At 47.3% G+C, this 27,807-nt stretch overlaps 1 protein-coding gene across 14 annotated transcripts in view; it reads left to right on the top strand.

The window, feature by feature from the left end:
- Positions 1 to 27,807, top strand: part of LOC107998930 (klarsicht protein) — a 223,460-nt gene that overhangs the window by 184,435 nt on the left and 11,218 nt on the right. For all 14 annotated transcript variants that reach the window (XM_062083060.1, XM_062083061.1, XM_062083066.1 and 11 more), the window contains one exon: positions 25,890 to 26,128. In XM_062083060.1, coding sequence (XP_061939044.1) covers positions 25,890 to 26,128 — 239 coding nt within the window. The remainder of the gene's footprint in view (positions 1 to 25,889; positions 26,129 to 27,807) is intronic.

Raw genomic sequence — 27,807 nt, 5'->3', positions numbered from 1 at the left:
GGGAAGAAGGAAGGGGGGCTTTTGAAAAGGGCTGGCCAGCAGGGCGTCCGAGCGTAAAGGTATTCGAAACGCAAGCGGAACACTCCGTGAACGAAAAATCCCCCAAGGGGTGCTCCACGAACACGCGGAAGGACCTTTCTCGCCTTCTTCCCGGAGATCGTCGCTGCCTGCGACACCTCATTTCCTTATCTTTAACAGGCCGTTACGTCTTCGTGCCTTGCTTACCTCGATACTCTTCTTCTTCTTCTTCTTTTTTCTTTCTTTCCAAAGTCCCGTTGGATACTTTAACCTTTGGATAAATTTACGAAGGAAAATGCTAATTTCTGCCCGATTTTCAATTTGGAATGGAAGGAGAGCGATGGAATTTTTCTTTTATAATTCTGTAAACGCGCGTCGAATTTCTTTTATTCCTTTTAAAAATAGACGAACGCGGTACGTAAACGGAATGTAACGTAAAACTAATTCGGAAAATGATGAATTTCCGTGATAAAGAGAACTCCAGCTTGGGTGGAACAATGTTTCGTTGGAAAGTTTTATCACGATTGCCCTCCCTCCTGGAGAGAGAGACAGATAGAGAGCGAGAGAAACAAAGTTCGATTAGGAGGGGGCATGAAAGGGAGAATTATAAGCAAGACTCGAAAATCGTGAGGTAAAAATCGTGATCCGACCCCTCCAAGACGAATCGAAAATTCATAATCGAGATTCGAAATCCGGGAAAGATGGAGGCGAAATGGATGGATGACGTGGAGCGATCGGTATCGGCGGTTCATCGGTATACAAAGAAGGAAGGAGAGAGAGTTGACACGGAGCAGAGAGGCAAAGACCATCAGTCAGGTCGAAGGTCCTCGAAGGGAGGGTGATGTCCGTTCGGTGTTGGGCCGGCGGCCAATAACTTGGGCGCTTCCCTCCGCTCTTCTCTTCGCTAGCCCCCTCGCCAAGCCTCGCCAAAGTCGCCTCGTGAAAAATGATCGCCCCTAAATTGCTTGCTTACATGATAAATATACCCGCGTATTGCTCGCAAGAGATACGTGTGTCGCCTCTGCTTCTCTCCGACTCGCTTGTAAATTCAACCGATCTCTTTTCGCTCTCGAGCGGAGAAGGGACGTTGTCGCTCTCGTTGCGCGTGGCCAGAGATTCGAGAGTTGAATGTGATCTCGAAGCGAAGCTAGGTTGGAGATGTCGCGGAGAAATGTTGGGAAAGAAGGGGTTGAGAGAGGAGAAGACGGAGGGATAATAGAGCTCGTAGAGGTAGGGTGGATCGATCGGCAGGAAATGGCGAATTACAAAGCGCGCTAGAATATACATCGGTGTCCAGGCCCGGCCGCGGTCGCGGGTACGCGCGTTATTCTCGTTGGTATGTGGCTTCAAATTACGGCCGCTCCCTCGTTACAACGGCCATTCGAGCGTCCAGCCGCAAACCGCACAGTGGTGCTTCTCGCCACGGCCTCGGCATCTATATATTAAGATTATCCGCTCACCGCCTCTATTTACCACTCGTATTCATTCTTTGTCCGTTTTCGAACGCTTCTCGTCGATAAACCGATCCCTTCCAATCGCGTAAGTAAGTGCGTAGCTGTTTGCGTTAGCGATGGGATCAACCTCGTTTGGAGAAACGGAGCTTAAACGGAGGATTTATTTTATTTATCGCTCCTCCAATGTAACTAACACTTCGTGTTACCTTCGTATTAATTTGGTATTCGTTCGAATTTTCGTGCAGAAGACGATCTCGAATCGTTCGAAACGAGCGTTGCCACACTCGATCCCATCGCTCGGTTGGGATTCGCGTTTCTCCTGGATTTCCGGTATGCAAAGTAGTCGAGATGGAAAAATGTCTCTACGGAAGATGTTCTTGTGGGTGGTGGACGACGATCGTTCTTTGCTCCGCACTCGATTCTATCGCGTATTGCAAATAACGTGAGCGGTGAGAGGCTGTTGCGTCTCTTTTCCTTTTTTTCCCCGCACGATTCACACCGCGCGACGCTCGACACCGTGCTGGTTAATTGAAACGGTGGTCGAGGGAACGATCGCGTGTAATTGCAGCTTCCGAGAAACCGAAGCCCCCTTTCGGTTTTTGCGGACCATGGCGCGGTCAGCCTTTCGGTCACTTCGGTCGCCCCAAGTTTTTTCCCCCCGCTCTATCTCGCTGTTTACTGTTGATCGTGTTTATTGAAATTCCCTCGGCCTGCTAATTTTTTTCCAACGCTGCGCGTGGGCGACCGACCAAATGGACTTTTTCTGCGCTTCAATTACCGCGTACGCGTCCTCCCCACGATTTATTATCCATCCTTGGAACAATTGGAATCGTACGATTCGCCAAAGAAAAGTCCGATTTTAACGAAAGGTACGACTTACTTAACCCTACCCTCGTTCTCGATTACGATCAAAGTGTCAAATTTCAATCTTAAATGCCACGATCAAGCGTTACCTTCGAATCTCTTTCAATCTCTACAACCTCACCCCCCTTTTCAATGGTCCAGCAGTGCCGAACGCAACGTCGAAAGGAACGATCCCGTTAAAGAAGGTTGTCGTCGCGTCTCATCCTCTCGATAAAGTGGAATTCACCATTTCTCGCCCCCTATCTTTCATCGTGGGCCGACAATCGCGCTCGAGACACCGCGCTGCCCCTACGCTGCGAGTATATATATATATATATATATGGTGGTGGGGATGAAGGGTACGTTCGGAATGGATGAACGGCCCCGAGCCGAAATCTATGGCTCGATCTCGATTTTTCGGGCAGCCGGTGCAGGCCGAGGTTAACGGTAACCTGTGTCCTGTGGCAATATATTACAGCTCGGCCAACCTAACGTCTCTGTTAGAGGCGCGGCCGAAGATTCCTCCCGGAGATTCGCCCCCTTCCACCCTCGTCTTCGCGTAACGGTACCGCGTGCCACCTCAACCTGTTACCCTCGCCGTTACCCAGCTTCCTGAATTCTTCCTTCTCCCCTTTTCTATTCTTCTGTCCCCGCTGCACCTCTCGCTTCTTCCGTTTGGAACAAGGAAAGCGAAAAGCAGTTTTCGTCGAATTGATTGGTGGAAGGTGGTGATTTATATGTATATATATATTGGAAAGTAGGTGAGATGAGCGTAGCTCTTTTCCTTCTTTTCTCTTTTCGAGCCAATGTTTCTTGGAGAATACGTTTCGTGGAGTAAAGGGAGCACGTGGCGCACGCGTGATTTGGTTCGGTACGAAGCGAGAGCAAGTAAAACGAGTAGTGCTTCTTGTGTAATTATTCCGGACATATATATATAATTTATCGTAACCGATTATACTTTTTCGAACAAAATGGTTCGAATTATCTTGGAGATGGTTCGAAAACACAAGTTCGCGCAGGACACCCGATGGATATCGATCGGTTGGATAAATTAGAAAGATCGTTATCCGCGGTGGTAAACCGTATCCTCGTCGCACGATCGACGAGAGAGTGAACAAGTTGAACAAAGAGATGGCACGAATCCATTCCTTTTCCACCAGCCACGTTCCAGGGCGGTTTCTTCCGTCCTAAGATTAGTCACGACCGCCCCCGCCCCCGCCAGCCCGCGAAAATAATAATTTAACGATTATCTGCGATCTCCGCAGTTTCCCTCCCCGAGTATTCCGTTATTTTCAACCGAAAGAAATATGCACCGAGTTTCTTCAGATAACTTCCCTGTACAACGGCGATAAAACATCGTAATTTAAGAACGTTGAAAGTATCGCGGCGCGCCATTAGCGAGGGAGGAGGGGGTCGAAATGAATTTCGAAGACGCGTTTTTCTGTTAGACGTTAATTACCTCCCGACGCTTTCTCTATATTTCCTCCATATTTTCCTTCGTAATTATGGTTAAGAATGGTTATTTATTTCGACCGCGAATGAATCAGAATCAATTTAGACGATATAGAGATTGGCTCGTTATTCGTTTCGGAGGAAGAATTATTACATAATTCGTAAGTGAGAATAAAGTGTTATTCTTTCTTGTTGCCGAAGAAATTGGGGAAAAAAAAGAGATAAACGTTATATCGAAGAATACGACGGCTTATTGAGAACGGCTTCCTTGATAATTGGATATTCTTTTCACGATTTATTCCCATTCCTCCGCTGGGCCCTACGAGTTTCCTCTCTTTTTACCACGCATAGATCGTTTGTCTTCGTTTGGACGCTAAGCGTGGATTGTCACTCGCTCGAGCCACGACTGAATTCGCTCCCGGTGTCCGAACATAATTTTCCACGCTCGACGAATCGGGGAATACGAAAGGAAGAAAGAAAGGAAGATTAGGAGGAAAAGAGGACATTTTTTCCTATTCAAAAAAATTTACTCCTTCTCTCAAAATTATTTCCTCCCGGTGCAAAGCGAGGGAAATTTTCTTAACTTGAAATTCCTGGAAAATTTGCACCACGCGGATTGTTGAAAAGAATCTGGGTTTCGGTATCGAGATAATATAAATGAACAGGAGCAAGAATCTCCATAAAGTCACGTAAAGTATACTTTCTCCAATTCCGAAGATAATTCTTAATGCTTAACTGATAAATTCTGTATAAAAAAGGGAGAAATTCACAAACATTTCCAACTTACTCGCGAGACGCAAAATAATAATTTAATTGGCCACAGCTAATCGGATCGACTGGAGCCAGCAACAGCTAGCGAAGCGATTCGCGAAAAAGGAGGGAAAAAATGGAGAGACGGCGGAGGGTGGAGGGGAGGAAAGGGTTGCTGCGTGGCATCTGCGCGCGCGCGCGTATAAATAAAGCGTAGCGCACGTTCGCGCACACCGACACGGCCGTACAAGCTCATAAACAAAACGGCCGCGTTTTATTGGAATGTCAAAGCAGGAATATTGGTATTCTTCGCGGGGACTCCCCAAAATATGTACGCTCGCGGGTTGCATGTTAATGGGGGAGGGGGAGGGGGGGCGAGGAGGGAGGAGGGAGAGGGGCGGCCGTCGTATCGGTCTCTGTTCTCGCATCCGGTTGTCAGCACCGGTCGTTAGATCACCGGCGCCACCGTCACGCGATACCCCGCGCTCCCCTTCCCCCCCTCCGTTTAGATTTACCGGGTTTTTACACTCGACTACTCCTCGACACCACCGCCACCACCGCCACCACCACGCCGCCTTCCTCCTTCCCGCCGATCGGCGGCCAGAGGAGGGAAGGAAGGTGGCGGAAATCGGACGATCGATCGACCCACTTCCGATCGAAACCGTGTCGATTTCGAAAATTTGCCGCGTTTCGAGGGACGTCGAGGTCTTGGCCTTCGACGTGTGGGAAACGGCGCGTGGAAAGACGGGGAAGAAAGTGAGCACAAACGCGCGCGAAGTAGGTTTCGAGTTTTGGAGGATGGATTTTTACACGGGGATTGTTATCATTGTCCCTTCTGCTTTCTTTTTCAACGGCCGAGATTTTACGGGGTCTGGAATTGAATTAAAAGTCCGCGGTAGGAAATATTACTTTTTCGCGCGAAGAGAAAAATTGTGGATAGCGGAATTTGGAGAAGTGGGGAGGAATTGGCCCTCCTCCCCCCGTGAAGAACGTATTATGGTAATAAGCATCGATCGGGACGATCAGCTGTTGTCCTAATAGCCGTCGTGAATCCTCCCCGAGCGGGCGGCACAGATAAACCGGGCCCTTCCCCCGTCCCGAGGGAACATTCTGCTGTGCTCCTTCTCCTCTAAATATTGCAAACGCCTGAATAAAGCGGAAAACCCGTCGTACATCAATCCGCGTATCCGACAAGAATCGTCGCTGCTCGCCACGGCGAATAATTTTGCAACGATCGGCGCCTTTCTGCCGGATTTATTACGGCCGAAAGGACCATAGTGGGATAAAGGTAAAACTCGGCCCCCTCGAGGGTATCCAAATATTTAATCGAAGCAAGTCCTCTGCGTCGTTTTATCGTCGTATAAAATATCGATGGAAATCAGAAATTAAACGGGAGGAAGAATCCAATTTGCGGTTCCCGTAACGTGTGAAAACCTTTTTCTCAGTTCCGTGACAACAAAGAGCTAAAATTCGGCGCGGTTAAGAAAAAAGAAGGAAAAGGAAAGGAAGAAGGGAAAAACGTGGATAAAATTGCGAGACGAATTTTCGTGACGAAATGTGGGGGGAATGTAGCGGAGGAGTAACGAGAACCGACGAGAAATTACTGCTCCGTTGGCGAAATTCTATTATCCACCGGTCTCGGATTCGGTGTGTATTAAAGGGTTTTCGAGGCGAGGCGAGGTTGTAGTACGGTACGCATGAAAGTCGCGTCGGCATTCGTAACTCGATTTTCGTAACCCGATCCCGTATGGTAATGCCGCGTTCGAGGCTCCGCCGAAAAACCGGGTTAACGTAGGCGAGAGAATGTTTAACCTGAGTCCTGCTAGGATGCGTATTGTTATTTTAATAGGCATTATTTGATTTTAAAGTTCAGTGAATGCCAGCGTGTTGCTGAAGGGGGATTTGATTGCTCCGCCGATAAGGGTCCAACCCTATTATTTTCGTTCGCCAATCCCTATTTTCGTGGCAGTGGCTGGCTGCCTCGCATGAGGAGGACATTCGTTTCGCACATTCTGAAACGGCTACTTTTCCTTTATCCCGCCGGCAAGGAACGTCGATGGGACTTTTCCTTCCTTCCTTCCTCGATTTTCTTTCCAATTCTGACAGATCTTGAATGCGAAAGGAATGAAGGATAAATCGATTCGAGTTGTCGAGTCGAGGCTGAGATTAAATGCCACTCCTCCTTTCTCTCTTCCAACGAAAGAATAAATATTTGTTGTTGTTGTAAAAATTGTTACGAGCTTGATTAATAAGCTGCTTTCCTTTCTCCAGAAAAATTCACAGAAGAATTTTTATCCTCCATATACCACACTTACATACTATTCCATGTACTAATCTAACCTATCTTTCTATCGATTCATTCTATTCAATGAAAAAATCGATTCCTTTATCCGTGGAAAAATACGTAAATGAGAAATCTTTTTTTTTTTTTTTTTTTTACTTCCATAATAAATTCCATTTATTTTACAGCGAAGTATCTGCATAAAAATAGTCCTATTTAGGGATTCGTTAACATTCCCTCCCTCCCTTTTTTTTCTTTTTTTGTTCCATCAAAGGCATTTGGGCGGACGGTGTATTTTGGTCGGAATTAGCGATACGCGGTAGGAAAAACGCGGCCGAGGAAGGTCCGTGGCTCTGTATGCCGGTTGATTTGCCGCAAAGGGGACGAAATAGACTAAAGGGAAAAGAGGGGTTGGAGCCGCTAAACTCGCCTCCGGTAAATAGAGTCTAATCAAGTGCGGGCCTTAGCCGATCGACCAGATTTCGACCTAAAATGGCCCCATTGTACCGCATTCGTACACTCAACGCGATGGTATTTCGCCTACTCTTTGTTAAATAACGGCACTGCGCAACTTTCTCTTTCTCGTGGAATTTGCGAACCATTGAAAACCAACCTGGAATAATTAAACATCCTGCGATTATTATTCGAAATTTTTCGAAGTAAAAAAAAAAGAAAATCTAACCAAACATGTATATATATATATATATATAATTCATTTAAATATCCGATATCCAGAATTTTTCCAAAGCTAAAAAATTAATGATTTCTTTATTTATTGTAGACGATGATAAAAATTCCTGCCGTGAGAGAAGAGAGGAAGGAGCGTTTGAAATAATGATTAGCCCGTAAACTCTTTTTCTAGAAGAGAGATGCTTTAACTCGAATTCTCGATCCTGGACAAATACCGGGTGCCGACGATAATTTCGGTTCTTTCGGGGCGGTGTGGAGAAACGAAGTTAGACCGATCGGCTCCTCGGCGGGGTGAACAGAGCCGGCGAAGGATAATTAAGTAACGGTGGAGGGATGGCGTTGGTTGGGGGGGTTAGCTCTCGTGGAGACACCCTGTCTCCTCGAAACTTTTTCTTTCCTTCCTTTCTTTCTTTTTTTTTCTTTTTCATTTGTGTTTTCTTTTCTCTCTTCTCTCTCTCTCTCTCTTCCTCTTCCTCCGACGACGGCGGGAAAAAAATTACACGATATGTATATCGTGGCGAGAGGGGAGCAAGAATTCATCTTGCTAATCTGTTTCGGCGACAGGCGTAATTGGAAAGAGAGGACGAGGGTCAAAGAGCGGTTGCAACCAGGAAACGGGACGTGATCGAAGAAGTGTCAGATACATGTGCACTGATGGATCTTTTTGCTCGAGTTTTGGTCACCTCTGACCGTTATGCGATTTAATATCGATGTACACGGTATACGGTATGCTTTTTCTTCGCTTCTGTGAGCAGAGAAGAGGAAGGAATTGTCATGTTTATAAGGAGAGAAATCGATTTCTTTTAAACGATACGAAATTATTTTGTAGTATTTTTTTTCTTTTTTCGTAAGAGAGAATCAAACGAGTATCAAACGAGTGATTGAAGGCATGGAAATGTAAATTTGAAAGAGCGATAATATTTTCGAACATCGTTGCGGCAAATTTCATTTGCCAACCGAGCGAAACTAAGTCTCGATTATCGGAAATTAGTTTGTTGTTGTTAGTCAAACGCAAACGGGAAAAGATTTTAGTTTCATTTTAGTTTCATTTTCACGTAGAGCCAAAACCAAGGGAGGCTCTCCTTTGCGTATTCACTTTGTACAATTACACGAAACGATGCCTGGAAAATGTAAATGCGGAAGGGATACGGGCACAAATATGCTAATAACATGACCTATCTACGCGATAGTCCAGCATTAAATCTACCCCCCTCTCTCTCTCCCCCCTCCATGTAAAGGGATATCTAGTTCTCCTGCTTCTTCGATGTTCCTATTCCCCGTTACGATTTTCTTAAATATTATTCGCGAAATGTTAAATATAAATGTAATATTAAATCTGGGAAACGGAAAATTTGGGATCGTCCCCGAAATACTTCGATGTTAATCGAAGAATTTCGCAGGGAAAGAAAGAAGTATGAAGGTTCCCTCGCGACTTGTAACCTCGTATCCCTTTAACTCCCTTTTTCTCTCGCGTCCTTATTGTTATTTATCCAGAGATGCGCGACACGACACTCCCCTCCCCTCTCCTTCCCCCAGGCGAAGAAGAGCGACGCGCTTAATTTCGAAGAGGGTGCCGGGCAATAATCACCGACAATAAACGCGAATCGCACTTGATTATTATGATTGTTCGACTCCTTTCTGAGCGCAACCCTCAAATAACTTGGTTTCTCGTTAGTAGCCGGCTGCCACCCCTTGTACCGGCGAAAACGTGGGATGGAAGCGTGGAAGGAGAAGGGCGGTGTGTGGGCGGTAAAGTGGGGGGTCGCCGTTTCCGTCGACGAGGGCAGAAGGTCGGGGGTTGAACGACTGCGTTGCAATTTGAAAAATTACGCCCGACCGACCTACCCCATACGTCCCCGCCACCACTTTTGCATCTTCCTCCTCGAGATGCGAATTTTCCTCCTTTAAACTTGCGGGATTGGGTGGATTTCGGCTCGAAAGATTCTTTTTTTTTTTATATAATTCGTCCGCGGCGAGAGAATAGGAACAATTCTAGTACGATTCTTTAAAATTTCGAGATGTTGTTGGATCGAGAACTTTTAGAGTCTCGCGTGAATTCAATTTGGACCGAGTTTATCGATAATTTTTAAGCCGGGTTCGATTTTCGTTGCGTTTATCTCGTTTCACCGCAGGTGAATACTCTTCACCGGCGAAACCGCGTTCAACCCTAACTGTAATCTTGCGGGGAATCCCCGATCAACTCAACACGCCGCGCAACCCTCGTATAATCAATCCGTTTAATCGGATTAATTTGTTAGTCGAATAAGACGCAACGACCCCGGCTATTTTCACTTGGGATCGCTTGCCTCTTGATTCTTGTTTGTTCTCGCCGATACCTTTGTTTGAATATCCACTCCCTTGTAAAATGTCCACGGATACATTCCCTAATCCGTGGCGTATTCGTTCCAATGACAAGGTACATAAAATAATAGAAAAGTATATATATATATCTGGACGCAGAATTGGGAATAAATTTTAGAATTTTACTTTTGCCGCCCCCCTCCCCGCTGGGGAAAACGCTTGGCGGTGGAGAAAGAAACTTTTCCTCGGGAGCATCGAAAGGATCCCTTTATCTGTTCGTCTGGGGTAACAAGCAAGATTCTCGTTGATACAACACTCGACGTGGCAATTATTATCGCGTCGTCCCATCTTGGATCCGAGCGACAACAAACTATATCATACTTCACCACTTGGAAACTTGGACTTCATGGAAGCACGCCATAAATTTGTACGCCACCGTTTCCCGATACGGAAGCGAGTTTTTCTTTTCAAAAGAAGGAAAAACAAAGCCAGTCTCCGAAAACAACTTCCCTATTTTCTCCGCCCGTCCGCGTTACTCTCAAAAATTCTCATTACTTCTCCCCTTCGACCTTCCCCTTCGTCGAAAGATATCGGAAAAGTAGGCTTCACCACGTTCTCAGAAGTTCGCCAGAGCAAATTTTCATATCGAGAAGGCCGCGGTGCACACTCGTTTCGACGGACCGATCGCAATCTCGGGCCGCGCGATGCGATGCAGCCACCGCGGCAGAGGGCTTGCTACGTGTTTGTCGGAAATTCTCGATTACGCGGCGGCGGAGGAGGAGGAGGAGGGCCGGTTTATTACGAGCACGTGGGAGGACTCTCGGCGCGGCACGTAACACGGTAGGTAATACGTGGCTTCGTTCGACTTGGGTGTGCTCTCCCTCCCTGGCGGTGGTGTACGGCGTCGGTGGAAACACCATAAGATAGGGTCTCATTATTGTAGCCGCGCCACAGTTCGCTAAATTGCCGCCCTAGGCTCGGAGGGTGGTAAACGGTCGGCCTTCTCGAGCGACCGACTCAACCGCCGGACCAATTAACTTTCAATTAGAGCGAGGAGATAACTCTTATCGCGTCCGCGAGGGCGGATTTTATGGGCGCCCTTCTTTACCCACCCCCGGGCCGACGTTTATGCCCGCCGCCGCTGATGCATGGCCCTCGAAAGGGTTAGATAGGGATCGTTGCGCCGCATAAAAGTGATATTATCCGAGGATTCCGACTACTTCCTATAGAATCGATCGCTCCTCCCTCCCAAACTTGCCAAATGCTCCCCTAATCCCCGGATCTTTGCACCTTTTTTCCCGGGCGCAGAAATCGTTTGGAGGAATCGGAAATAACGCCGACGTGTTGCTCGCGATCGATCCCACGGTGCGCGACGATCGACCATTTAGAAAACGTTCTTCCCGGAACCCGTTTCCTCCCGAACTTCGACGAAACAGCCCCCTGCGCGCCCGTCGCCCCCGCATACCGATTACCGCGCGGCGTACTTCTGCTTAGAAATCGTTCCGTTTTACCTCGTTACCGATCGCGTCGGGCCCGCCACGAACAATGCCTCGTTCGTATTGTCCACCGCGTAAACAGACAACGCGCGGCGTTGGTCGGACGAGCAGCCAGCGTATATACAAGCGACATCCATATGTATGATTATGAGGACGGGAGTTATCACCGAAGGGGAGAGAGAGAGAGAGGCCTGGTCGAGGCGAGGAACGAGCCCGCAGCTAAGTTCATATTTGTGCATTACGCTCACGTGCAACGATACAATAAGGAATCCTTCGTATCGGGGGATGCATGCTAAGTAACGGCCGCTCGTTGCACCCAGAGACACGGCCTCTCTCGACAAAGCACACGATTTCTTTCTCGTGCGAGCGGCGGCCGTACAACGCCGTTCCCTGGAAAAGGAACTGATCGGATGTTCGATGAATTAATTCGAACCCCTTAACGACGCGCACCTTCGTAGTTGCCGACCAACTCCTTCGAACTGCCCTCTTCCCTGTCGTGCGAGAGGTGATGGAAGGCTTCTTCCATCGCGAACTTTCCCCCATTTCCCCTTATTTCGTTCCTTCCTTCGTTGTTCTGCTATTCAAGGGGGAGGGTGAAATCTCGATGCAAAATGCACGAAAGGTGCATCTCGCCAGGGTACGACGGTGTATCGAACAGTTTTGCTGCGCGGCAACGGAAAAAAGAAAGATGGCGTCCCCGAAGAGCGTGGGTGCCGCAGTCAATTACACGTGTAGTGGGTCTCTCCCTCCCTCTACCTTGCGGGCAGAAACGCGAAATAACGCGACGTTGGTTATTTTCACCGGTGTCTGACGAGGCGATTTTGCTCGCTGTCCGTGTCGTCGCGTTTCGTATCGATTTCTCGGCTATTTTATTACGTGTCGTGCATTCCCCGGCGTAATTGCATAAAGACGCTGCGTGAGATAAATCGTCGATCGGATCGGCGATTGAGTAACAGAAAAAGTCGCGGTTTATGAATAACCATGAGGGAGGGGCGGGCGGGGGTTACGGGACGCGTTGTCTCGTCTCGCGTTTGTTTCGCGGGTATATCTTGTTCTCGGGTAAACGGAAATAACAATCGCCGTTTTATTTCTGGCTTACGCTTCACGCTTCCTATTTTCTATTCGCACAACCTTGCGATTTCTATTCAGTGGAACGAAGCGTGCATCGTGTTTCAAGTTTAATGCAGCCAGGCGGAATGTTGCAAACGCTATTTATAGACACGGGTAAAAAAATGTTTTTAAACTGCGCTACGTTTCGTGAAATTTGATCGATTCCAAGTCGAAGATAATTATGTTGACGGAAGAGAAGAGAAGACGGAGGAATTGCTGGCGAAAACGATGCGCATATTATATCGAATTCGCATACGTACAACGAATTGGACGCATCGATACCGGCAGACGCTTTCAAAACAAAAAAAAAAAAAAAGAAAGCCCGACCGTGATGCAATTTAAACGTCGAACAACTCCCACGTGACCGTTTTAGTAATGGCGGTTAAAGACTACGATGGAAAAAGGAGGGGGGGAGGGAAAAAAAAGGAGAAACTAGCGCGCTTCGAAAACACGTGATTTCTTTGAAAAGTAAAAAAAAAAAAAAAGAAAGAAAGAAAGAAAGAAAGAAAAAAAAAGCGCAATTGCAAACACAATGGCTAGATAGGAAAAAGAGAACGGAGAACGAAAACGACGATCCCAATACGTCCCATTCATTTCTTGGAAGATCGATATGGACCGACGGTACACCCTTTTCGAATAACGCGAATTCAATTATTGCTGCCAATTCGAAGCACTTCGTTCCCAGCTAAATCGAAACGAGAAATGGAGAGAGAGAGAGAGAGGGAGACGTAATGGAAAAACAAGAACAGGAACGCGGACGACTCTTGGACGAAATCAAGTGAAAACCCCCGCGGCACGGCAAGGGTTAAGAATCGACAGGCGCGCACGTGGCTCGCTTACGGGCCACTTCCGGGGAACGTCGCCCTTGGCTCGCGACAAGGTAGTCTCTCTCCTCGGCTCGTAGGTGTACGAACCGACCTCTTAACCATCCGGCAAATGTCATTAGTAGCGGTGGGCGGGGCCTTACGCGGAGATAGTGGTAACCGCGACCGCGGCTGTGTGCGGCGCTCACCGCACGGCCGCTCTGTCTGTCAACAAAGGGTGCAGTGACGCAAGCGGCGAGACAGAGAGTGCGCGCCGTGTCCGTGTCGCGGCGGCGGCTGTGGGCGTGGCCCCGCCGAGGCAACCGCGCCACGCGATTCGCCGACCGACCCTGTCGTGGGCGTGCCCCCACCGCCCACGACTCGGCGCACGCTCTCGCGCCCTCTTTCTCGCTCCTTTTCTCTCCACCCGCGTCTGTCTCGCTCCCCCCGACGGGGCTCACCGCACGGCTCACGTTACACAGACGGTACAGTCCGGTCTAGTCTGTCGTTCGGTCACGAAGCAGCCGTTTAGCTGTCTGCGACCCCCACGTCCGCGGCGCACATCGGGCGCGTGATTCGACCGATCGAAGGGACCGACCCGTCGACGAGGACCCGTAACAGCTGGTCCACGACGCGAGAGTCCGAGAGCTCCGAGTTGTTGACACGCACGTGCGCGCGCGTGAGCTCTCACGTCGCTTCGCGTATATACGACCACGACGTGCACACACACACCCACGATTCTCGTCGCGTTTCCTTTTTCTTTTCCATTCTGTTACACTTCTCGATTGCTGCTCGATTCGTTTCGTTATCTTTTCTTTCCTTTCCTTTCCTTTCCTTTCCTTTCCTTTCCTTTCCTTTTCTTTCCTTTTTCTTTTCTTTTCTTTTTTCTCTCTCTCTCTCTTTCTCTCTCTTCTCCCTCTCTCCGCACATCGGGAATATCTCTCGATGCCGGCGATATCTCGGCGATATCTGGACGAAGATGACGCGGGAAGAGGACGAGCCGTGCGATGGACGATGAAACCGTGCGTTAGAATATGACTGACGTGGCCCCGTTCCGTGTTGCCCGCTTGTTGTTTGTTGTGTTGTTGAGGTGCGTTTTTTGAAAACTCGTGAACTTCGTTGCCCGTTGCCAGTGGTGAGTCGCGCGACAGAAGACACGCGGCCAGTGCGGTAAACGGTGTGAACGCGAAACAGAAAACAGGGGTGGTTGCTCGAGGAAGGATAAGAAGAGAGAAGAGAGAAAAGGGAAGGAGGGAGGAGGAAGGAAAAAAAGGAAAGAGGAAAGGAAGGAAGGGAGGAAAGGAAGGAAAGAAAGAGGAAGGAGAGGAGGGAAAGAAAGAGAGATGTTGCCGTATCAGATGGCCATGGATTATGGGGGCTTTCAACGACAAAGTCCGGTCGGGGTCGGTGTCGGTGTCGGCGTCGATGTCGGCGGACCCCATCAGGGGGCCGCTGGGGCGCTCAACATCAACCCCGCGTTCACGCACTCCTGGTTCGTACCGACGGACCTCTGTGTCCCGTACAAACAGAGTCAGGGTCCTCTCCTCGAGCCAGGGCATGTTGTTTCTCTTATACTTATTTTTCTTACTATTTTAATGGTACACCTTTAGCGATTAACGTTTAACGAATCCGCTCCAACGTTGCGATCCATTGCTAGCCCTTTCGAAGCGAGCGCAAAGGCGGGGGGAGGGGAGAGAGGGTGCTGTTTTCACCCTCTTGGAACGCGACTCTCTTGCCGAGAAAGAGCTTTGAGAAAGGGTTGCGGGTCGAAACGGTTGCGATTCGGCTTCCTCGAATCGACGATCCTTTTGAAAATACGCGGGATGAAATAGGGCGGTTGTTTAACCGGTAATCGCCATTGTTTTTCGGGCACGAAAGGGTCGCGACGACGACGATCTATCGTGCCGATGCACGGGTTGGTAGTTTCGGCGAACAGGAGGGGAAACGTTGTTTTCGATTTGTCGCCCCGCAAGTGACGAAAGCATTAATCGCGAGAGGGGCGAAACGCCGTATCCGTGGAGGAGGCGCGACCCTTTTCAGACAGGTTCAACCCTTTTCCACCGTTGATGAGGATGTTCCCGGTAATTTATCGCTTTCAACGGGTGGATTTGGATTCTTGGGGGTTCTCGGGATACGGGGAAATTGGAAAGAATGGAATGATTTTCTCGAGACGATTGAGCGAACGATATCGATCGATATTTTCCCATGATTTATTTCCCGATAGTTGTTTTTTCGTAAATAAACGATAGTAAACGATACGAAACGAAGAAAGAGTTTAGAGCTTTTTATAATTACGCGTTTAACGATCGATTTATTATCGTTGATAATATCGTGCAATATTTGGAGCACTACTTTGGTTCCAGCATCGAAAGGGCTAGAGTTGCGTAGTGAAACGTTTCTTTCGCGACGACTTAATCGATCACTTAACCGTAAGTCATAAGATACTTTTAAGTAACACGACTTTATCTGTTTAGAAGGAACGTGATGATTTCTTGATATTTTTTTAATATATACGTGGAAAGTAAAAGAATTTTGGTAGAAAAATCTTTAATAAAGCACACACGGGGTGTTTCCGGCTTCTTCTCACAAAGATCATTCGCTTTTCAAAACTTAAAATTTCTTCCCTCTCGATATTCGGGATTAAAATTAAAATTAATCTTCGTTTTAATTTTAACCGTGTCTCTTTGCGCACCTTCAAAGATTCGTCGAACGCCAGAAGGACCCTGTGTCGTAAAAAATCCGAGAAAAAATAAATTTCCACTCGTGTCCAGCGCGCGAGTAATGTCTTCCTCGGGCGATCGATCTTCCGTATCGTCGTCGATTCGTCGTCTCGATGCTACGATTCAAAGAAGAAGACAATGCATTAATATGTGACGTTCGTACTTAGATCGGGAATGACGTCACTCGAGGCGACGCTGCAAATAGTGCGCTGTAAAGTCGATGTTATAACTGTAAATCATTCCTCGCGCGCAGGATGTCGAATTTTTATCAGGTTATCGATCACCTTCTTCGATCGATACCGATACCGAGCATCGTGCAATAATTATTATTATTATTATTATTATTACTATTGTTGTTGTTATTATTATTATTATCATCATCATCATCATTATTACTTTTTCTTCTTCTCTCGCTTACGGGCAAACGTTCCAAACCATATTTCATTCCTCTCGAAAGAGGAAAAGAATCGGTCGAACAACGACTGAATAATGAAACGACGTAGAACCAAAGGGGGGGGAAAGAAAAAAAAAGAAAGAAAAAGGAAAAAAAAACAAAATGGTAACGAAGGTAAATTTTGCAACGAGAATCGAATATCCGCCAGGAATTGCTTCATCCAAGAATTTGCATACGTAACGTTGCTCGTTTTTTTTATTGCCGTACGTGAATCCACGATCTCTTGATGCCGGCCAAAGCGACGTATAAACGAGACAATGGAATACGGTACCGGTAAATCCAGTTTTCACTTCGATTAAACGGAATTGCATAACGCGAGCTTCTCCGCCATTCGTTCGTTGCGCCAGAGACTGACGGACGGCCGTGCGATCTTCGACGAGATCCTCGTTTCCCTCGACGTTTCTATCGTGCCCTTTGAATTTTCCTTGAAATCTCCCCTCCGCCAGTTCGAAACGGTGTCGTACGTCTCTTCTCTGAATCATTTTGGGGGCAAGGTTGGAGAAAATTTACGACTCGATCGAAATCGACGAGTCTCGAGCAGACCGTTTACTATTCGAATCTCGTGGAAAAACAGTGCAGTTACGTCCCTATATTCCAACCCGAAAGTTTCAAAGTTCGTTGAATTTTTATTTATTCTTCGTTTTCTTTAAAACCTCGCGCGCTCGAAAAATTCCTCTAAGACACTCTCAAGATTTTTCTCATCGTTCACTTACAAAATTACAAAATATCTCTCTCTCTCTCTCTCGGAAGGAAAAAAGAGAAGAAAAGAAAAAAATAAATAAATCGACTTTAATTAATTTAAACGAGGTTCCGGAAAGAAAGCGTCGCGTATTAACATAATTTCTCCGATATATACACTACACCTTGTGCTCGTACACCTCGTATAAAGGCACGTTACATAATTGGCAGGTTATTAGGAACGAGCAAGTCATCCTTCTTCCCCATCCGTCTCCGTATAAATGGCATAATGATATCTCTCACGCATGGAAACGGTCTGCTGCCTCCCGATTCCTCCACGTTCATTTCGGGTATTAAGGAACACGATGCTGAAAAATTGGGAAATTATAGGCCGCTTACAGGTTGTTTAAACGGGACACCAGGGTGATTAATTAAGATCAAACGGTGGGATATATTTTTTTTTCTTTGTTTTCCTGATCCGATTAGCGCGAACGACGGTCGAAAAGAAGATCCGGATTATGTTTCGCGCGTTTACGAACGATTGTAATGAAGCTTTACGAGGCTGTGAAGTGGCCGAAAATATAAAGAGTTCTTTTCATCCTTTTCGCCGGTCGAGATATGATTTTATAGGGTAATATCAGTTCCCCTTATTCTCTCTCTTTCCGCGCCGCCATTATCGACTCGATAATTCAATCGTACATATAAATTCCGCGACAACAAGTGTTCGTTTCTCGCTATTTATTCGTTATTATGAATTTTAATACGACGAATGCTTTCTTGTAAACGTGGAATCGTATTCCCTTCGAGAAAAGCGGAAGGAAAAATTTAATTCCAAACTCTTCTCCATCCTCCCGAGGATTTTTCTCAAACTCGCGGAATCGTCCCTACGAATCATTTCGCTAAACGAAACGTCAAAGAGGAATCTTTATTCCTCTCCCTCTCTCTCCCTCTCTCTCGAAAGGAAAGAAAACGCGGTCAGGTAGATTCTTCCTCGAGGAAGAATTGGCGAGATCCCTCGGTGAAATAGCGTCGCCTAGTCCCAGGAGAGCTCTGTCACACCGAGTGGATAATGGGAATTGTGATGGGTGGCGGGTACAGAGGGTCGAAGGGTGGTGGTAAACCGATGGTACTACAGACGAGTACGTCACGCGAAGGCAGTAAACCCGATACGATTAGAGAGAGAGAGAGAGAGGAAGGGTGATGCTGACGGGGCATCCCGGGGAGCCGTCAACACTCCACCTTTCGCTATTTTCAACCCCGCCCCTCTTTCCATTATTCCTCCGATCTTCGTTTCCCTCGAACCGATTGCTCCTTCCTCGGAAACGTCGTCATCGCGCGTTAGTACAGTTACATCGTGGTTAGGGTGTGCGAAGAAGAAGAAGAAGAGGAAGAGGAGTGGACTATCGGGGGTCGAGACGATTGGGCCGAAAATGCGGCGGAACGCGAGGGGGTCGATTGGAGATTCGGAGATTTGAATTTGCTTCGGTTGGCTCGAGAAAGTTTCTAACGGTTCTCGGGTTTTCGTTCGAGTGATAGCTCCGTTGATTAGTTAGGCGAGATTGAAATTGTACATGGATATAACTCGTTGGATTTTCGTTGGATAATAGTAGTTTGATTAAGATAGAATTACAGATTGTGCACGATCTACGTGTCCGTTCCACTTGTTCCTGATAGTTGGATCAGTTTCCAGAGTATACGAGTAATTGGTCGGTAATATCTCAATTGTTCGGGAATATTCGAGTTGAAATTTTTGTTACTCGACATCCAGGTTTTCGTTAATCGGGGATCAAGTAAAAGCGTTATTAGGACAGAGATCAGTGACCGGGAGTTGTGTCTGGGTTTGGCGAGGGTGTTGCCGTTACGGGCCTCACGTTCCCGGAAGTAGGGACATGAGAATGTCCGGATGCAAGTTGCGAACGTGAGACCCCTAGGAGACTAGACTCCACGAGCTTTCCTCGTGCGTCAAATCGTCGATGATTATTCGAGGCAGGAAGTCGACCGCGTTTTCTTCCCTTTTCTCGAGATATCCGCCATTGAAAGTTCAAATTACGGAATCACGAGTAAATATATATATAACAATCCTTGGTTTTATAAACGACCGAGCATCGAAAAATCCCAAACGAGATACGAACGAGTGTCTCGAGTAAAAGGGACGAGTTTCTCGTAACTTAAAAGCGAAGGAAAAGAAAAAAAAAAGAATTAAACGAACTCTTGGTTGGGCGAAATTTTCGCCAAAATCGCCCCACGCAAGCCCCGAAACATTTGTGCATTCTGGCACAAGGATGAAAGGGGACGAGGATGGAGTTTTCGGAGGTCAGTACCGGGGAGCAGCGATCAAGTATATCGAGCGTGGTGGCACTATCGAAAATGCAAAAGGGTCTCTTCCGGCGTAGTAGAGGGAAGCTACGCTCCGTCCGAAAGTCCTGCGAGTACGTTTACCGAAAGTTCTCAGGCTCGACCTCCGCCCGTGCGCATCGGCAACCACATCACGTAGACTTTAAGCCCTCCCTTATCTGCGCGTCATCAAGAACCAACTTCCCTCTGTCTCTCTATCCGGCCTCTCCGTCTCCCTCGCGTGCACGCGCACATGCACGTCCACGCTCTCTCCTTCTCTCTCTACGCGTATCTCCACACGCGCGTGTGTAGACCTCGGAGCTCCACGCACGCTTTTTCTGTCTTTCGTACCGTCCTCTCTCCCCGATTTCTTTCCTTATCTTTTCGTTTCTTCTTTTTTTCCGTATTTTTCCCCTTCCCCCACCTCCTCTCTCTCCTCCTTTTTCGATGTCTCGCGGTCGGTGCACGGAGTCGACACATGCGCGCGACTCCTCCGTGATTTACATCGCCGGATGTGCTGGGATAATTTAGTGGTTATCGTATTGTCTCCTCTTGTCCCTCGACTCGCCCTTCCTCTTCCTTCCAAAAAGCCTCGCTTTGGGCTTTTCTCTTTGGCGTCCATCCGCGGTGGATCTCGGACGGATGGAAGGAAGGACGAAATATTTTCCTTCCGAAAAAAGCGGGGGCCCCCTTTGTTGCGCCGGAAAGGGAGAAGAGGGGGAGGCTCGTCGTCGCTGATTTCGGTGGGTAGATAGAGGCGGCTGGAGCTGGATGCTGCATCCTCGAACGGCGGTGTTCGTTTTGGAGATGGGTTCGATGGAAGCGAGTCACGCAGAAGTTTGTTTCGTTGATTTCGAGTCGATTCCTCCCTTTAATTCGGAAGATTTGGAACGAGATGTACGAGCGATATAAATAAATAACGAAAGGGGATAAAATTGAATTTGAAGTAGAAGGGGAAGGAATTGATTTTTGAAAGAAGAGAATCTATCGATCGACTGGCGCGAAAGTGTCGGGATCCATAAAGGGACCCTCGAAACGCGCGAGTCGGCAGATCGGCGGAATTTTCTCTCGTTATCGAGGCGGCCACCGGAAATGACATTTTCTTTCGTCGGAATGGTAGGAAAGGGCGGGCATCCGATAGCCGAAAGGGCCGCGAAAGAAAATTATGTCGAAACTGGAGCCGTAACATTAGGAGCATTGTATTGTAGCGTTGAGGCTACGACTCCCGCGGGAGAGGGTAAGGGAGTTTTGGTCCTTCTCCAGCTCACGTTCGCTCCTCCATATCGGCGCACACTTGGGCCGGGACACACGGACGCGAGGTGGAGAGAAGCGCGGACGGGATTGGGACGTGCCCTCAGGTGGTGTTTCGGACCGGCAAAATGAATTGTTTAATTGAATTAGCCGACGTACTCGGCCTGCCGAGTCATAATTCCCTCGATGCCTGCTAATTGCCGCCTCTTTTCCAACGTCATTACGTATCGAACGGGGTTTCGTTATCGAGGTGTTCTCGAAGATCTCTTTGAGCTTCTCTTCCAAATCCTTTCTTCGTAGATGCTCGTTAATCGTCGTCTCTAGATTATCGCGCATTCCACCGGGTAGTTTGATCGTCCAACTTCTCGAACAATTTGGAAATCTTTCGAATTTAGAATTATTATTATCATCGAGAACGTACGTACTCGACGTTTATTAAACACGGTGAATCTGAAACAATTGTCGAATATTCTGGAAGCATACTTGAAGCACGTCGAATAACCTCTCGGAGCCGTTCGATCTTGCAATATTCGATGTCCGACCAATGCTGAACCGTTCCACTTGAAGCTGCCACGCGCGTACGAGCATCTTCCTCCTCTTTCGGCCGTATTCTCTGCTGCGCCTTCTTCTATTAACACACGGTATAATTCTAATTGATCGACCTTGAGCGGATGGATAGTCCCGCGGCAACGAGAGATGATCGGCGGACGAAAAATGGAGCGGCGCCTCGATCGAAAGGTTCGGCAACGATAACCTCGTCAAGGCCCGCTGTTGAATTATTGATGGCCGGCACTTAGCACGGTCGAACACGAGGATTCTTATGTGTCCAAGCCGCGTTTTTCCCACCCTTGGACGATATGGCTCCGTACGGGAGGGTTGGAGGAGCGCGTTGCCCCATCCGTGTCCCGTGGGATCCGCGAGAGCCCTTTGCCCCGTTCGACCAGCCTGCCTGCCGCCCAATTTCAACAAATTTCACCCAAAGTTCCTTGTAATTTTATTTTCGCACTTGTGCAGACACGTCGCTGCCACCTTCTCTCTACGTGGCATACCTCTGGGGAGAGACGGGCCGAGCCACCCTTATCCTCATCCCTCCTGCTATTCCCTTTATCTTTGCACAATCAGCAACGGAACTCGCCTCTAATCGCACTTTGGCCCGCGTTCCGTGACCGACCTCGTCCATCTCTCCTCGAGGTAGCGTCGCTGCGTTCCTTCGTTCACGAGCAATTTTCGGAAGAATAAGTAAATAAAAGATCCTCTTGGAAAAATATTTTTCGTCCGGCTTCGCCACGACGTATCGATCGAACAGCCGGCTGTTTCGCAAAAGGTATCGTTCATTTCGTTGCATTAGCACACAACGAGGAGCGATTAAGGCTGTAGATTTTTTTTTTTGCAATTCGAATGCAGCGAACATAGTTGCCTCGCAAGGTGTTAGAAGTAGTGAACTACGTTTAAGAGGAATTTCAAATATAAAATAAGTACGCAGTTTTCAAGGATGATTCACGATTCGCTGTGACGCGGCATTCCGACGAACGACGCATCGCGATCGATACAGCGATGATTTGCATGATTCTCGAAACTGAAACGGCGGCAGGGAGTATTTAGCAGGCTCTTTTATTGTCGCTTAATCGTTACGTTTCCGAGACGAAAGTTAAGAGCGATTGGAAAGGGGAGGAAATTGCTCCGACCAATTCTCATTTCCACTTTCCGATTGATTATTAAATTCTCTCGTGGAGAATTTCTCTTCTATGCGCAATTAGGCGTACAATTACTATGCGATTACCACGCGATTGCTATGCAACACGTGCATCCGTTTGCGATACAGACGTCTGACCATATATTATACCCGTTTCACCCGGGAACGAAGAAAAAGTAACCTATATTTTTATTTATTTGACGTATCGTAAACCGACCCTGGGCTTTGTTCACTTCTTTTTTATTATTCCCCTTATTCCCTTCGAGCATCTTCCTCGAAGTGAAATAAGTTATTATTAAAACTCCACCTCGTAAATCTCTTTAATTTTTATGATCGATGTATCACCGCGAATCTCGTGCTAACTTTTATCGATCGGGCATCGTTCCTTCCAAATCTCCGCTCTTTCCACAAACTTTCCACGCGATCTTTCGATAGAAATCAAAAAGGTTACTCCGTTCCGCTTATCATCGTTTTCCCTTGCCCCCTGCTTCGATAATCGATACAACTCGAAAAAAGAAACTTCGTTTCTCCTTCGTCGATTCGTTGGAGTTAAAAAAATAAATTGAAAACTCGCGAATTCGGCCGAGGTAATTGGTTAAAATTTACACAACGGGGACACGATTTTCCCCCGACTGTGGAAAATTCAGAACGCGGAGGGATCAGACCCGTCGGGGAACCACCGTTTGACGTAATTCACGACGGGCTGCCCGCATTTTAGTAAGCATCGTTGCATACGGTCCCGTATGCGATGCACGTAGCACGCTCGTTTCTGCATTCGCCGTCGTAAAAAAGTCGGAGCGCGCGACCGTGGTGTACCTATCCCAAATTCCAACGGAACCCTTGAACCGATACCGAGCCGTAAAGAGAAAAAAAGAAAGGAAGAAAAAGGAAAAAAATACAAAATATTTCTCTCGTTCGCTTTATCGCTTGTCGTCCAATAATAAAAAACTCTCTATTTTCGTTGTATTCGCGTTCACAAGAATTCGATCCAAGAATCGGAACGAAATTAGGGCGACGAGAGACTTTGAAACTATATAGTCCAGCATCGTATCGATTTCTAAACGGTTCAAAAATTACGTCCAACGACGAACGTCCGCCTTGTTGATCGACCCCCGGTTAAAAAGGACCACTTTAACACTCTTTAACTCTCGCCATACTTTTCCATTCCAAACCCCTCCCTTCCCTCTTTCCCTTGCGAAAAGAAAACTCGTCCCCTCCCCCTGTTCCCAAACTTTAAATTACCAAACCAGAGTGGCCCCTCTAACGAGAGAATGAACACGAGCATCGGTGGCGCATCGATGGCAAATGAAATTTCCCACCCCCGCGAGCTCGCGGCGCTCGTCGTCCGTCGCGTCGGTGTCGTCTCCGTGATTGTCCCTGCGGGACCAGCGAAGCAGGAAGAAAGGAAGGAAGGAAGGAAGGAAGGAGCGTGTTGTTCCATTCCGAGCGTCGTCTCGGTGGAAAGGCAGCGGTTGTAAAACGCGAAAACAAGACGGTGACCGAACGTTGGCTCTTTCCCTCCCCGCCTCTTTACGAGTTTTCAGCGGAGAGACGGGTGCAATGGGGGCAACGTCGTGTTCCGGATGGATCAACGAGAAAAGGGGTAGGGATCGTTTTACAGCCGTTAAGCGCGATAGCGGCCTAATAAAAATCCCATCTTGTTCTTAACCCTTCCCGGCTGGCTAAATGGCGCGTTTAATTGCCCGATCTTTCTTCTCTTCTCTTTTTTTCGTTTTCGAAGCGCGTCGCTTCGATCGATGTTGCAGGGATTTTTAATGTGAAGGATAAAAGGAGTTTGGTTGAGGATTTCGTTTGAAAGAGTGGTGTAGGAGCGTTGGAGTAAGTAAGTAAGAGAGCGAGTTAAATTTTTTCTTCGCCCAGGTATAGCAATCGCGTATAAACGTATCTATTATTCCGTCCAATTTTAGTTGGCACGATCGGTTTTGCGTAATGGAAAAACTAATGGCAAGGAGAGACGCGTTAATGTATTCGATTTGTATGTGTGTCAAGGTGGTTGTTAAGGATCATTCAAGGCTCGAATTGGATTACCGCCCCATGTTTAATTCATTTAACCGCCTCGGCACCTCGTAAAATTATGAAATTGCATTTTGGCCACTTTCACACCTGCGTGCGCGCGATCGAATCGGACACACTTGTTCTCCTTCTCTCTTCCTTTAATCCAGAAACTCCTTTAATTCTGAAGCAATTTCGCGTTCCTCCTCGAGGAAAGGGTCGAGCTCGCGTCCATACGGCATCAACGTTTGGACGAGCGAGGTCGATCGGTCAGGACCAATTCCTCCTCGGTTGATAAAAGGTTAACGACCGTGGGGGAGTAGAGGGAGCGAACGGGTTTCGAATAATGCGGATTACGTTCCCATTGGTCAGCGTTTAATGTTTAAATGCAAAACCGGAATCGAGGGGCCGTCCACGGGGCGTGGTTAATGTTACGTCGACATTCACCCAGATACATTCGGCTGGCATGTCAGCAAACACAGGCATGATAGCGTTTGAATAATGTATGCCGGCCGAGCGGGTGGCCGCTTTTGCCGCGCGTTTGCTCTACGATCGTGGCCGAGCGCCGCCACGCCTATGGACTCCGAACTGTCCTCCAACCTGGCCAACCTCGCCCATGCCCGCTAATTACTCCTTTTATCCATTCGAATTCGAGATATCGGTAAATTTATTCCCGCGGTGAGAAGCTGTTCATCGGCACGCTTCGTGGTTTTTCAAAGTGGAAAAGGATGGGGTAGTTTTTGAGGGAGCGGTATTGAAAAATATTGATGCGATTCGAGTGAAATTGCGAGCGAAGGCGAAGAGAAAATGGCAATTAAACGATTCGACGAGTTCGCGGAGCTCGCCATCTATTAACCTAGATCGGGTTAATCGTCGAAAAGGATCGTACGGGGTGCTAGGGACTCTGGGTCAATAGCTGGTAACGCGATTCCGGCAGAGCGGTTAATTCGTTACTGGCATATCAAGCACGCGAGTCCTTGCGGAAGGATTACGCGAAACGAATATCTTATGGTGACCAACAAATATGTAATTGAATTTCGGACAAGAGTGGAGGATGGCGCGCGAATGGTTACACGATTTGTCGTAAAAACTTGTAAAAACAACCGCGTTATCGTATTCCTTTTGCGTCATTGATCGGCTATAAAAGAAAACGAAAGCTGAATAAAAAAGAAGACATTTTATTTATACGCTCTACACCGCTTGCCAAATTTTATAAAATCTCTCCAACGATGCGAGCATTATTTTAACTCCCTTTAAATTTCATTTTTTAAGAATCGTCAAGAATAAAAGTAAAACGTACATTAATCGGAAAAGAAGGGGGAAAAAGGAACGATCGAATCGAAGTCCGTCTCCCCTTCCGTTCTACGTCGTACAAAGGGGGAACATTTTGACACGATTGAAAAAAGCTTGGATAAAAAGGGAGGGGGGATGAACGAACGAACGAATAATTAAATAAATAAATAAATAAATAAATAATGTAGATTTATCCGCGCCACGAGATTCCTGCTCGTCTAACCTTCTCTCGTTCCTCTTCTCTGCCTGTTACAGTATCCTCGAGCTGCGCAAGGAGAAGAGCAGAGACGCTGCCAGGTCTCGAAGGGGTAAAGAGAACTTCGAGTTCTACGAGTTAGCGAAAATGTTGCCATTACCGGCGGCTATTACCTCCCAGTTGGACAAAGCCTCTATAATAAGGCTAACCATCTCGTACCTCAAACTTCGGGAGTTCTCGGGCCACGGAGACCCGCCATGGAATCGGGATGGGCCACCGCCAAATAAATCTGGCAAAGGTAAGGAGATCGTCATTAACCCGCCGCTTCATTTTCTCTCTCTCCTTAATTCTCCACCGATATTCGATTGCTCAAAGCTCACGATTTTTCTATGACGAATATATATATATATATTCGAGAAAAATAGATTTAATCCAGTGGCAAAAAAAGAAAAAAAAGATTTAGAAACACGATTCTTCTTTGTTAAATTCGTGTCGCAAAATTTTAATTAAATATTATCGATTATGCTCGGTGAACAGGAAGAAATGCAATCGTTGTCCCTGAAAAAAAAAGATATTCTTCCCGACCCTCTTCTGGAAGAGCTGCGGAAACAAACACAGATGATTGGACAACCCCGCTTATTAGAAAATGTATCTGCTGGTGATATCTGCTGATGGATCAGTATTTAACCCCGGGAGTAGGGGGGAGTCGATTCGCTGTTGGAAGATCGACGAGCGTGTAACGAGCGAACCGTGTGTCTTTCTTTCGAGTGAAAAATCGATTGCAAAATATTCTTTCGCTATTTTTTTCTTTTTTTCATATTTGATAATTTAGAATCAACCGGAGAAATAGAAACTCTTATCGAATCGAAAAGGATTCTCTTTCCAACAGATTTTCATTATCGCGCGATCTGACAGAAAAATATCCATTCTCGAGGATCGCGATTAATCTAATCGGGGAAACGGGAGAGGAATCCGAGAATCGTCGCAAATTAATTGCAACGGTATCGTATGCTCGTATCGTCGGTCGTGATCGTGATAAAGAGGGTGAGAGGGCGGGGGTGGGCGTTGAATTTGGATGGAAATTCACGGTACACCGGTATCGAATTAACCGGACAAAGAATTCTTCTTAAGAATTGGCGCGAGCGGGCCAGCAATAGATCGGGGGCCGCGATACCCTTCTTTATAACTGGAGAGTGACCGCGCAGCCGGCACGAGATTCCCAGATACATAGTAATAGAGAATTGTCGGCTATAATCGAACGATAGCATCGCCATTGCTTTTCTTCATTTTCGTGGTTCATTTAACGGAAATGAAAGTGGACCATCCTTTCGAAATTCATTGAAACGAATCCGAGCAAGATTCATCCCTCATCGATGAACCAAATCTCGAAACGTCAACTTTACGAATTTGCAGATGGATTCGTAATAAACGATCGTTTCTCGTGGCACAATTCTCCCCCCTCCCCCTGAAAAAACCCACGGCCAATCATAATAATCCACGGTGATCCCCTCTTGCCATCAACCCTTCGTTTCCTCGTTACGCGCAACCACCCTCTATCCTCTCAAAGATTCCTCCTGCTCGAAAGAAAACCCGCGTTGCAACGAGGCGGAAGACGGGAAATAAGGTGGTCGATAAAATTCACTTACTCGTTCTCGCTACTTTCGGTGAATCGCACGAGGGAGATGGCTCGGTTGAGTTAATATTTGTCGTGGCGCGTAAGAAGAGGGAAAGGGAGGGAGAGAAGGTGGCTGGTTGTACATATAAAGCGGGCACACATAAAGGCTTAGGTGGGTGCACCACTACCTACATGGAAATCTAATCACGGCAACCCCTGCGTGGGCCTCGCGTTACCAACCGCCAATGTAACTAAACTAACGAAATTGAGTTAGGCACCGTCCGCACATCGCTGCCGCAGCTCCTCGTCAAACTAAATCCACCGCGGCCGGTTCACCCTCGTCCCGCATGTCACTGGCACAC

Source organism: Apis cerana, linkage group LG12 (assembly GCF_029169275.1).
Source record: "Apis cerana isolate GH-2021 linkage group LG12, AcerK_1.0, whole genome shotgun sequence".
Lineage (NCBI taxonomy): Eukaryota > Metazoa > Arthropoda > Insecta > Hymenoptera > Apidae > Apis > Apis cerana.
This window is presented reverse-complemented; position numbering and strand designations above follow the sequence as displayed.